The sequence below is a fragment of the Argentina anserina genome, chromosome 3 (assembly GCF_933775445.1).
Source record: "Argentina anserina chromosome 3, drPotAnse1.1, whole genome shotgun sequence".
In the NCBI taxonomy this organism is placed as follows: domain Eukaryota; kingdom Viridiplantae; phylum Streptophyta; class Magnoliopsida; order Rosales; family Rosaceae; genus Argentina; species Argentina anserina.
The window spans coordinates 28,540,341-28,553,758 of record NC_065874.1 but is presented as its reverse complement, the minus strand read 5'-3'; the positions used below and the strand labels follow the sequence as shown (position 1 = coordinate 28,553,758).

The following is a 13,418-nucleotide window of genomic DNA, read 5'->3' as shown; positions in this document are numbered from 1 at the left end:
GTCTGAAGACAGAAAACACGTCCGAAGACAGAAAAACACGTCTGAAGACATAAAACATTTTAACAAGACTCAATGTTAAAACCACGTACAATAACAATCCACACATGTTATTGTACTACAACAAAGTGACTCTTGCTCAAATAAAATAAATATAGTTGTCACAATATAATTCATTTGGAAATAAGAACATAATAATATATAATATAGCAACTCATATATATGTATCGTATTTTACCATTTTATACACATACACAACCTACTATATTATATACATGTCATAGTTCGATCTTTTTAAAAAAACATAAATATGAGTCACCGTCAAGGGTAAACTCATCATAGTGATTTCGGTATATCTAAATGTTGTTCATAAAACAGTGTTCATGTTTTACTGTTTACCAAATACTGTTTTGCATAACACTATTTTTATAATTACTGTTCAGCAACATTATTTACACTTACTATGCAAAACACTGTTCACATTACTATTCATGCAGTGCCACTGTTCACCGATCACAACTAATGACCTCCAACCTTCACCACTGCAATCTAAATCACATTCCGAATAACTTTCTAGTTCACCAAAAAAATTAATTCTGAGTCTATACACTTCAATTTAACAAAAACCGAAAAGTCACAATTTTAAACATAGAATTTACTTTTCTTCGATTCTTTTAGCACACAACGATTTCGGGTTAAATATTTTGGAGGGTTTGAAGTATGGAAAGAGACCTTCAAAATGGGACAAGAATCTTATCCATTGGTTGCCAGAAGAATGAGATCCGACGAGTTGAAGTTTGGCGAAATATGCATTTCGGGTGAACTTCCAGGCTTCACCGCTCCCAAACGGCGGCGAGATGGCGGGTGGTGCTGCCACCAATCGACAAGGGACGCAACAACCTTTCAAACGTGACCGCTGAGCTGCTCTATGGTCGTTGGACGGCGGAGATCCGGTGGCCCAAAGTCAGCCACTCGGGGAGAGAAAATCTGGGTTTTTCTGGTGTGAACAGTATCGATCCAAATTTCTGATTTTTCTCCTCCTTTTCTATTTAATTCCCTTATTTATACTATTTTCCAAAAATTTCTAAATACGTTTTGATTCGTAACTTCTTCATACGAACTCTGATTTAGGCGTGCCGCGTGTCCATGAAATCGTATTGACGAACTCTACGACTTTCATGTATGAAGTTTTCTAAGAAACCTAATGTGTCAAAAAGTCAACTATTAGACTTGTCAAATTGAACGTTCTCGAACAATTATTCTTTCGAACCCTTCGTTTTCATCCTCGTGAAATAAAATTGGACAATGACCAACTTAATAATATCAGAGAACTCATTGGAAATTAGATATGAATTTTCGGGTTATTACAAAGTTTCACAACATTCTCATCCACCGTTGTTGGCTTCTGTATTCTGCAGCGTTGTAAATTCATTAAGATGGTCTTGTGGATAAAAGATGAAAGATGAATTAAAGGAGAAGAAACTGAACTTCCTTTTTCTTATGGAGTCTTGATGAGATTTTAGCACATTGAGGAGATGTGAGTTGTAACTTGAGGAGATTGAATGTGACTTCGCTTTGGCTCTCTATGTCTGTCTTGTCCCATTTCTCTTTTCTTCTCTCTATTTTTCTTCCCCTCTCTCTCTCTCTCTCTCTCTCTCTATTTCTCTTGGTTGGTTGGTTGGAGATGAAGGTTTTTATAGAGAAGAACGGTAGTAGAAAAAGTAGAAAAAAGTAAAAGATAATAATATAGTGAGTAGGGTGAGTGATAAAGAAGGAAGAGGGTGATCATGAAAGAAGTGAATGATCATGGAGGAAGTGGGTGATAAAGAAAGAAGTGGAAGGAAGTGGGTGATCATGAAAGAAGTTAATGATCAAGGAGGAAGTGTGATAAAGAAGGAAGTGATGAACCTATAGGTGATGATTAGTTTGATTACACCCAAAATAAAATCAGATATTTGCATAATATATGTGTAGATTTTTGGACAATTGGGAGCCATGATTTTGTAGTTAAATCTCAACTAAAAAGACGGGATCTAGTTGTGATAGAACAATGTGTTGCTCCTCCATAAAATTTGTTCGAAAATGCATGGCATCACCAAAAGCGGTGGTGCTCGGAAAATTACCGGAATTTCACATTTTTCTCTTCTTCTTTATTCCACTTCAAAATACCTAAAAAAATAAAGTTAATTAAAAATATAAAAACATAATAAAATAGCTAAGTAAAAAAGAATAATTAACATAATAAAATTCACATAAATATGTGACTATCATATACATTATGTAATGTTTTCAGTTGAGGAAACTAATCTTCTTGCTCTTATATATGTCTTTGTTTCTGGTTTAGTATATTTTATGCAAGTATATTATCCATCTCAGTGTTTATTTTGGTCTTTTTGGTAGACTACTTGGAGAGAAGATGGGAATGACCTGCAATGTGATATTTATGTTATTTATTTTAATTATTTGTCACCAAGGTATGATTAAAATTGCTCATCTCAGCTATGTTCTTTTCTTTGAATCAATTACTTTTTTCTGTCTAAGTAATGAACTTGCATTATCTTAAATGCTTTTTTCAGTGATAGCGAAGGACGATCATGTTTACTACCTAATTGATATTGGGGGCGATCAAGAATGAGTGGGCTGCGCATGTAGTCACCAAGTATCTTTAGGAGCTTGTACTTATGTTTTTGAAAGTAATATTGGTAGAATGATTTCATTCAGTAGCTAGAATTTGAACAACTTTGGTCTTGGCTATAGGAATGCTTGATATATATTGCTAGTACATTATGTGATATTAGGGTACGTAATGTTTTGCTATGACATTATAGGTGCTATGCAAACTTTAAATGTGATATTAAGGTATGTTTTGCAAATTTTATGAATTATTTGGAGCTATTACAATTGGTTTTGTCATGATAATTTAGTAGATTTACCATATGAGCAGTGAAAAGAATAGATTCACACAACTAGTTCAAGTTGGTTCAAACTTTGATTGGTTGTGTGATGTGAACTCACACAACTAGTTGAAGTAGATTCAAACTTGATTGGTTGTGTGATGTGAACTCACACAACTAGTTGAAGTAATATCAAAATTTATTTGGTTATGTAATGAAACCCTACAACTAAATAAACTTGGTTCAGACTTATATTAGTTGTGCAATGTAAAGCTACACAACTAAATGAAGTTGGTTCAAAAGGCAATCCATACAATATAAGGCAAAACTAGTTTTGATGTAGGAGTGCAGCTCTCCCACAACTAACAAGGGTTAAGATGAGTTGTTTGACTCCACCCTCCTACAACTAAAATTGTGACAAAATGTTAGTTGTATGAGTAAGAAACATACAACCAATTCATAAAAGAAATTTTATTGTACAACTGAAACTTTCCACAATTAAATGAACTAAAAAACTAGTTATACAAATGAAAGAATCACAAGTAAATTAGAAACAATATTTGTTGTATGGCTTCATTAAAAATAACTAATTGTAAAAATCACCTAAACTAATTAATTGTTTGATAAGGAACACGCAACAAATATTGTGATATGTATTTGTTGTCTGAACACCATCTGCCGAGTAATTATGCCGCGCAGTTGCTGAGCATGCTGCAGAGTAGCTGTCGAGCATTCTGCTGAGAGTCACACAACTGAATTTAATATGTTGTATGAATATTTCAATCAGACAACATCGCCATACACAACAGTTTATGTCCTACTTCACACAACCAGAATCCACCGTTGTGTGGTGGAGTTATTGTAGTAGTGATATACAGTGTAAAAAATTTTAATGTACTTGGAAGAATTTATTATATGTCCACTAAACTATGAAATGTCAAGAGATCATGAAGATGGTCTTGAAGATTGAAGGTTCATAATTATATTAGAACTAATGTTATAATGCCCCTTGCTTTTCAGAATCGATGGAATGCATCTGACGTACATTGTTAGGTTAATGTCATGAAATTTCAACATATATATATAGCACTATTTCTCCCTTTTCAAGTTGGGATACAGATTTATTGACATTTTTATGCAGTAACTTACTATATAATTAAGTATATCTATAAATCTTTAGTAGACGTGGGAGCGATCATAGCCTATCAATTAAGATTAAAAGTATCAACCTAATTAATCTGGATAGACCAATTAGGGAACTACTGGTCTTGTATATACACTTTGTCTTGTATATTATCTCATTCCGGCTTTGGCTGCCAAATTTTATGAAAGGTTTCTTCCATGTTAATATATTTATTCTGCTTTTGATGTCAGTCGGAAACGTGAATCTATAGCTATAGGTTCTTTAGAAATCAATCAGCTCCTAATCGCCTATATATCGTACTATTTATACACAAAAGAGATAAAGGCCGGCATGCATGCTTATCAATGGGAAATTAGGTCACGCACATATAAAAGCTGCAGGCAACTCTGCTTTTGAATCACCAGACAGTGCTATACTATTGTACTTGATAAAAGCACTAGATGATGTGAGGACTGAAGTGAGCTTTGCGCATTGTGCAGGTACAGGTTTGGGTACATTCAGGACTGAAGAAAAGTCGAGTGTTGACTGTCGAGGGGAAACTCATGCTATATATGAACGCATGGAAGCCCCACTTTGATTACACAATTTAAGCCATTACTCCACTGTATGTGATTGTCTAGTAGAATTCTTTGTCCTTAATATTGTCCTTCATTCAAGTTTTTTTTTTTTTTAAGGAGGGTCGGCCAAGCGAGCCAAGTCTTCTGTTTCACTGGATTTTCGCTCTGGATTTTGCACCAAGCAGTTCATTTAGTAATTGATTATTTCTGTATATTGTATTTTTGTTTATCAGTCTGAGTTAGTGCTCGGATGTGGGGTGTTCAATAGTTGATGTGATAGATATCTAAGAGAGTACGTATCCTCGTGCTGCAAGTTTCTGCGAGCTGATGCTATGAGAGACTGTATAGTACCCGGCACTTATTAGACATCTCAATGAGAATGGACACTAATTAAATGGTGTTCGTATCGTTTTTGGTATCAGAAATTCAGAATGATCTTGGACCAGTGTGTCATAGTTTCAAGTCCAAATGAGTTCTTTAGTCTTATTTTATGTATTATTATAAGTATGTTCACAAATTTCTTATCTATCGAAAGTGATATAGAAAGATATGTAATGACTATTTCTATTTTTAATTTTAATTTTTATAAACTAAGTGCTTTCATTAAGAAAAAGAAATTAAAAAGAAAAAGTTGATGATCAACATTAATCTATACCTCATTACTCATTAGTTAAAGAGTAAAAGAACCTACAATTTCTTTAAGACCTCGCTTAATTCGTGGAAAATAAATGTAGTTCTTGAGTTTAAAAACGCAAATGGAAATGAAACACTCTCCTGATTGAATGGAAGAGTGGTTCATTCTCAAAACCAATGGAACCACTTCTTTTTTTCACTCTTCATTCCTTGAATTTGTTACTCAAATTTAATATTTTATTATTTTAAATTATAACTACTGATAACTTTTGCAATGATTTTCCTTACTAATGTAAACATCAAAATGGAATTTTTTTTTTTTGAAAATTTCATTTCCTTTCCTGTATCCTTCCATGGAAAAGACAAAAAATCTACTTTCCATTTCGGTGTACCGCCAAGAGGCCTTAAGATACTTGAGTGGGTAGTACATGATTCATTCTCCGAATTTTTTAAAGGGTTAGAGACTAAGGACTTGTTTGCTATTGCTGTGACTTAAAAAATAACAGTTGTGTTTTGAATTAAATCAACTGTGAACAAAAAAAAAATCTTGTTTTCGTGTTTAAAAATATATATTTACTATAAACACTGTTCTCTCACTTTAAATTATTATTTTTATGTGTTTTTTTACGACAACAAAATTTAAAAGCGAACATAATACTGCTTCTAAAATTTGCTCCTAGCTAGTGACCTAAAAAAATCTGTTTTTATCTAATTTATCCTACACAATAAACTTTTAAAGCTGATATAAAAACTACTTTAATTTTAAAAGTAAATCTATACTAAATTTCAAAAGTTGTCAAAGTGTGGCCCTAGTTGAGCTACGGCTCGTCAACGGGCCGGGTCTTAATAAATTTAAATAAGTGGCGGACTGGGCCGGGTTGGGTATTTTCACAAATACGAAGATCTAAACCCGCCCACTTAAAGCGAACCTTGCAGACTTTTGCGGGCCGGGCCTTGCGGGCTTATATTAGAAAAAAAATATAATACTCTAATTTAAGGGTTTGAAACAATAATTTAAGGGCCTTGCCAAATGAGTTTTCTCATTACGACCACGCAGGATTTGTGACAACAATTAGGTGATTTCAAATATGTAAACATATTTCTGCATTCGCATCTTGGTAATAGATCCCCCCCTTAGGGCATACTAGTGTTGTTTTTGGTTTACTGGAAATTCCGACGGTCAAACGAGGTCCGAATTGGATGAAATTTTAAAATGATCATTAAATATATATATTGATCACATCGGATGGTGTCGATCAATTCTAAGAATTTTCCTTCATATAGTCGCTTCATAATGTGATAGTTTTATTATAAACCTAATATAAAGGTTATAATACATTAGTGGACACTTCGGCAATCGACAACTCCAATTCAAACTATGGTCGATCGACACCAGTAGATGTGATCGGTATATATATTTAGGGAACTCATAAAAATTTCGTCCGTTTTGGACTGATTTGACCATTCGTACCAATGGTCAACTAAAAAAGAGGCGTTTTGACATATTGAAACCTCATTGACCGGGGTTTTGCCAAATAGATTTCTTCAGGCAACCGCGCTAGATAGGTAATAAAAATTAGGTGATTTTAGATATGCAAACGGCTTTCGGCGTTCACATATTTATAATAGGTCCTCCCTTAGAGCATATTAATGGTGTTTTCGATTTACCAAAAATTCTGTCGGTCAAACGAGATCCGAATTGGATGAAATTTTAAAATGATCACTAAATATATATATTGATCACATCAGACGGTGTTGATCGATTACGAGAAGTTTCCTTCATATAGTTGCTTCATAATGTGACAGTTTTTATTATAAACCTAATATAAAGGTTATAATACATTAGTAGACACTTCGGCGATCGACAACTCCAGTTCTAAATATAGTCGATCGACACCAGTAGATGTGATTGGTATATATATTTAGGTAACCCGTAAAATTTTCGTCCGTTTTGGACATGGTTTGACCGTTCGTATCAACGGTCAACTAAAAAAAAGGCGTTTTGACATATTGAAACCTCATTCACCGGGGCTTTGCCAAATAGATTTCTTCAGTTCGAGCGCGCACGATAGGTAACAAAAATTAGGTGATTTCATATATGCAAACGGCTTTCGGCATTCACATATTTGTAATAGGTCCTCCCTTATGGCATATTAGTGGTGTTTTCGATTTACTAGAAAATTCCGACGATTAAACGAAGTCCGAATTAGATGAAATTTTTACAGGGTCACTAAATATATATACCAATCACATTTTCTGGTGTCGATCGATCCCAAGAAGTTTCTTTCATATAGTCGCTTTTATAATGCAATAGTTTTATTATAAACCTAATATAAAGATTATGATACATTAGTGGACGCTTCAGCGATCAATAATTCGAGTTCAAAATATGGTTGATCGACACCAGCATATGTGATTAGTATATATATTTAGGGAACCCGTAAAAAGTTCGTCCGTTTTAGATATTGTTTGACCGTCCGTACCTATGGTCAAGAAAAAAAAGACGTTTTGACATATTAAAATCCTCATTGACTGGGGCTTTGCCAAATGGGTTTCATTGGTGCGACAACACACAATCGGTGACAAAAAATAGGTGATTTCAGATATGCAAACGACTTTCGGTGTTCACATTTTGGTAATGGGTCTTCCCTTATGACATATTAGTGTTGTTTTCGGATTACCGGAAATTCTGACGGTCAAATGAGGTCCGAATTGGATGACATTTTTACAGGATCCCTAAATATATATACCGATCATATCGAATTGTGTCGATCGATCCTGAGAAGTTTCCTTTATGTAGTTGTTTCATAATGCAATAGTTTTATTCTAAACCTAATAAAATATGTATGTATAATATTTTATTATTTAATGGGCTTTTACGGTCCGGGCCCACGGGCCCGGCTGGGTTTCACACCTCTAATTTAAGCCCAGTCCTTTACTTACGGAAGCGGATTTTGGCGGGTTTTCTCGCGGACCGAATCGGGTAAAAGCCCATCGGGCTTGCGGGCCTCAGTGAGATTTTTAGTTTCACGGGCTAAATAATGAGGCCTAAGCTGAGTTAATTGCTGAACAAATTGAAAGCCTAGTTGATAAGTTGAGATACACGAGTTCATGAGTATGAGTTCCTCGACAAACCTACGTATCCAACGGAACGTACACGTACCTTTTGACTCCCAACCTCATTATCCAAATAACGCTAAATGTGATCGATCCAGTTGGCATGCAGTGATGTATTCCACGACTCTTTATACAAATTAATGAAATCTGCTTCACAAATCACTACTATAATAATCACTAGCAATCGGTGCTTCATCCATTCAGTACAGACAGTAGGCTCCACTTATCAAATTGCATGCTTTTACGTCATGATGAGTTTCTTCTTCTTCTTTATAAACCTCCCTCTTCTTCCGATCTTAGTTAACATGAGTACTTCCGTTCCTTCAGAAGCAATGGCAACCTCCCAAGAACAAACCAAGTACTCCCGAGAAATGTGGCTCACATGCCTAACCTCGACCTTCCGAACCGCTCTAGCTTGTATCATAGTAGCCATCACCACCCTCTACGGCCCTCTCTCTCTACGACACCAAGTGCCCTTCCCTGCATTCTCCTACTTCACTGTTATCCTCATTGCCCCTGATGCAACTCTAGGTGCCACATTCCATGGATTTTGGCTCGCCCTATATGCCACTATCCAGAGCGTCGGGCTGGCTATCTTGAGCCTGTCGCTCATTAAACCAGCTCACCTTTCGAGCAGCACGACGGCTCTGGCCGTTGGTGTGGCGGCATTTGTGGTGGTTCTGCCTGGAGAGGCTACTCATTTGGTGTCCAAGCGCATAGCCTTGGGACAGATTGTGATTATGTACGTATTTGCTTTCAAAGAGGGTGGGAGTACGAAGACCATCATGCACCCTGTGCACGTGGCAGCGAGTACGGCAGTTGGGGTCTTGGCTTGTGTTCTGGCTTTGTTGGTTCCATTCCCACGCTTGGCTTGTGGAGAGGTACTACTAGTTTGTTCCGTAAGTACTAACTATATAATGGCCATGAATGGATCGAGTTGCATGAATCAATTTTGCAACTACAATGTTCAAAGGCAGTTAAAAAATGGATGGAATAATCTAAATCACTGGTGAATTTATGAAGAATGTAAATTTCATTTCCCTTATTTATACAGCGATATGTAGGTTATAACATTCTTATTTTGTCATATATATCTAACTCATTTCGCAATGTGATGAATTTTCAAGTATGTCATACATGTTGGACGTCAATAGTGGGTGACTAGAGCCTATATGTAACCAAAAGACATTATCATGTGAAATAACCTGTCTCTTGTACCATATTAACGTAATTTCGGTTTTACATTTAGAATTAATTGTCAATGAAAAGAATGGCTCAAGTCTTTATAAATTCATGGGCATATCCCTGTTTTCTTATCTGAGATACTTACTAACTCTGAATGTGTGATGTCCATTATCAAGTTAGGCCAAAAGAAATGTTCGAAATGATTGCAATTCTTTGAGTGTAATCTGGAAAGCTAAACCGACGTTCATAGATCAACTCATGCAATTTGGCTTGTGAAATGCTAGAAACTAAATAATTACTTGAATTTCGCAGGTTAAAAAGAGCTCAAAATTGCTTGTGGAGAATGCTTCAGAGAGGCTCAAGCTCTTTGTGAAGGCTTTTTGTGCACAAGATGACGCATCTGCGCTTGCTTCAATTTCTCCAACAAAGTCCTTGGCTTCCACGGCGACCAAACTTTTCCAAACCATCAAACACCACCAAGTGAGCAATTTAATATCGTATAGTGCAGTATTTACAGAACAAATCTTCACATATTCATGTTACCTGCTGTAAAATCTAATCTATATGCTTTTAAGATATTTTTTTTAATCTGCCTATTTGGTAATGCCAAGGGCGGCCTTGAGATAGATCGCGAGTTTGGAGATTCTCATAAAATAGCTAACGAGTATTTCATCAACTTCCATATTTCATCCGATTTTTCTATGGTGCATGAGTGCATGTTATGCATTTGAAATCTTATAGTTGACATGTGATTTTAATTCTCTAACCTCACTTACAATACAATGACCGCATAATTTCGGGATTAATCACACCATGCATGCATTAGTGTACCATAGAGGCATAGAGCTAGTTTACCATATTTCATCAACTTGGCCTTGATTCAATTATGTTGACTGAATATAGAAGTATACAGTAGTTAGGTTTAATTTAACTTATCTGCTCGAGACATTGTACATCACATCACTAATATAGAATTACCCCAATGAATGACATCTCTATTCAAACAGATCTCGCCTTATGACTATGCTTGTCATGGTATTATGATACACAAAATAGGCATAGCCATACTTAAGAAAACACTTTACATAAATCAATGTCTCATTCCAGACGCAGTGACCCCAAAATATGGCTATGTCTTGTGTACAGGAAAGTATGAAATGGGAGAGACTTCAACTAAAGTTTTTGAGACGCAGCAATGTCAATCCGAGAGACAGATTGCAAGGTTTGGAGATACCCTTAAAAGGAATGGAGAGGGCATTGAGTAGCATTTCTTCGTTCCCAGTTGGGGTAGTGGATGGAGAGCTCAAATGTGGTCTACTTAAACTAGTTGAGGAGCAAATAAGCTTACATAGAAGCATTCCTTGTCAAGATGCAATGACTTTTCCCGAATCAAAACCAGAAAATGATATTAGGTGCCTCCAAACACTTCAAACCATCCCACAAACACACCAGGATTTACCCCCATTTTTCTTTTTGTTTTGTATACGCCTCCTTTATGGAAATATATTACAAACAAGTTCCGGTACTACTCCACAGGACAAACTAGGGATTCCACAAAAACAAGAATCAATTACTGCAAGTAAACAAAGTGTAATGTGGAGTAACTTCTCCATCAAGGTAAGTAGCAAAAGGGTTATGGCAGCTTTCAAGTGCTCACTTTCATTGGGGCTAGCTGTGTTCTTTGGCTTAAAATTCAACAAAGAAGAGGCACATTGGTCAGGGCTTTCAGTCGCTATCAGTTTAGCTGCAGCTAGAGAGGCAACATTCAAAGTTGCAAATGTTAAAGCACAAGGGACTGTCTTGGGCAGTGTATATGGAGTTTTTGTTAGTTTCCTGTTCAAAAGGGTCTTACCGATTAGACTCTTATCTCTAATTCCTTGGTTCATTTTCACCAGTTTTCTTCGAAGAAGTGAAATGTATGGCCAAGCTGGTGGTATTTCTGCAGTAATTGGGGCAATACTAATTTTGGGCAGAACACATTTTGGGGCTCCAAGTGAATTTGCCATCGCAAGAATCACCGAAACCTTCATTGGGTTATCGTCATCGATTATTGTCGAGCTACTGTTGCAACCCACTAGAGCTTCCACTCTTGCAAAAGTTCAACTATCTAGAACTTTCGGGGCATTGCATGAGTGTATTGACTCAGTGAGTCTTCAGTCTGGAAGAGCAAAATTGCGAGAGAACCAAAAGTGTCTGAAAGTTCACGTTGAGGAACTGGGGAAGCTCATTGCAGAAGCTGATGTGGAGCCTAATTTCTGGTTCTTGCCTTTTCACAGTGCTTGTTATGGAAAGCTCATGGGTTCTATCTCCAAAATGATGGATCTCCTAGTTCTTAGTGATCATGCAATCGGAGTTCTTGAACAAAATTCACTCGAGGGTTCTTGGAAGGGCATTGTCCATATATTGGAATGTGATCTTGAACTTTTCAAGAAGATCGTTGGCTCTTTGATAAGTTGCTTTAAGGGTATCACCCTGATCAAATCTGTAACAGTTCTTGAGAAAGGGCTTGATGATGAGGAAAGTGCCAGATCTAGTGATCTCGAGTTGGGAAAACCGCATACCTTAAAAACATTTAGGGTTTGTGGTTTAGAGGATGCAGACATGGATGAGATAGTAAGTTCTTATCTCCAACACTCAAAGGAAGTTGTTGATAAATTTCATTGTCCAGAAAATGATGAAGAGCTCAAGGGCCAAATCGTTTTATGTTTGAATTCTTTAGGTTTCTGCGTAAGTGGTTTGATAAGAGCAACAAGAGAGATCGAAGAGGAAATCAAAGAACTTGTTCAATGGGAGAATCCTTCAAGCCACGTTAATTTGTATGAAATCTCTTGTAAGATACATGCTTTACAAAAATGATATGTAACCATATGCGTGCAAAATTGTATATCGATGGCATTAAGTATATCAGCTCGAACATAAATTATCTTGCTGTATCCAGCCTAAAAATGCCTAATACTTACCAATCCAACTTATTTCCTCTCACCAACAAAATTGTTTCCCATTTTCTCCCCATACTCTGCGAGGATGAACCCTAGATTTGGTGCGTTGCGCCAAAGAAGTGGCATAAATTTCTGTTCATGTATTGGTGGAATGATCAAATGAGAACCAAAGCACTGCGCGAAAGTAAGAACATGATATTTTGCATGTCAACAACCGATTTCTTATGTCATCACACAAGGACCCCAGTTATTTAATTGGGTGCTGCTAAATGTACCGAGCAAATATCTAACTAGACCCAACATTTTTTCATATTTCAACTTTTCCCATGTGAAAAAAGAAAACTTGTGGAGACTTGAGAAATGTATTTCGATCATATATGTGGTTCAGTGAACATCGGGGGCTTGCATTTGTTGCAAGTATGAATGAAATCGCTAGAGGCAAAGGCTACACAATACCGGAGAAAAAAACTATTCAATCAATTGCATATAGGGATGTAAATGAGGCGAGCCAATACTAAGTTATTTATATTTGGTTTGTTTTCATTTGATTGAGTTCGAACCGGCCTAAAATTTGATTTTTGTCATTCATGTTCAAGCTTGGCTCGGCTCAGTTCGGCTCGAAAAAGCACTAACTAAGTTCGGGTCGGCTCATTTTATTAGATAAACTCAAACTTAAATCAAGCCGGTTGAATCATATGAAATCAAAATTTTAAAATTAAGAAATTAAAAAAATTTAAAATCTGATATCATAGCATCATACAGAATCCTTTTTATTTGTAGTAAACTAAAAATAACAAATCAAACTCGTTATTGAACTTAAAGTCTTTAACTAATTATTATAGAAATAAGCATTTTAGCTCATTCTAATTAATATTATTTCTTATATGAAAATTACATTTTATATATACTATAAAAATTAATAAATCAAGCATAATTAATAAATGAGCTGAGT

At 35.9% G+C, this 13,418-nt stretch overlaps 1 protein-coding gene across 1 annotated transcript; it reads left to right on the top strand.

Annotated features, from left to right (window-relative positions):
• The first annotated feature begins 8,674 nt into the window (after positions 1–8,674).
• On the top strand, positions 8,675–12,383 carry LOC126787416 (uncharacterized). Its single transcript, XM_050513309.1, has 3 exons — positions 8,675–9,223; positions 9,840–10,007; positions 10,674–12,383. Exons 1-3 carry the CDS (start codon positions 8,675–8,677, stop codon positions 12,381–12,383), a joined length of 2,427 nt encoding a protein of 808 aa, XP_050369266.1.
• The last annotated feature ends 1,035 nt before the right edge of the window (positions 12,384–13,418 follow it).

What these genes read in the sequence shown, in the direction of transcription:
- LOC126787416 (XM_050513309.1), top strand. Translation starts at nt 8,675, where the DNA reads ATGGCAACCTCCCAAGAACAAACCAAGTACTCCCGAGAAATGTGGCTC. An exon ending in CACGCTTGGCTTGTGGAGAG is followed by an intron (nt 9,224 to 9,839) that starts GTACTACTAGTT and finishes TGAATTTCGCAG; the next exon opens with GTTAAAAAGAGCTCAAAATT. An exon ending in AAACCATCAAACACCACCAA is followed by an intron (nt 10,008 to 10,673) that starts GTGAGCAATTTA and finishes TCTTGTGTACAG; the next exon opens with GAAAGTATGAAATGGGAGAG.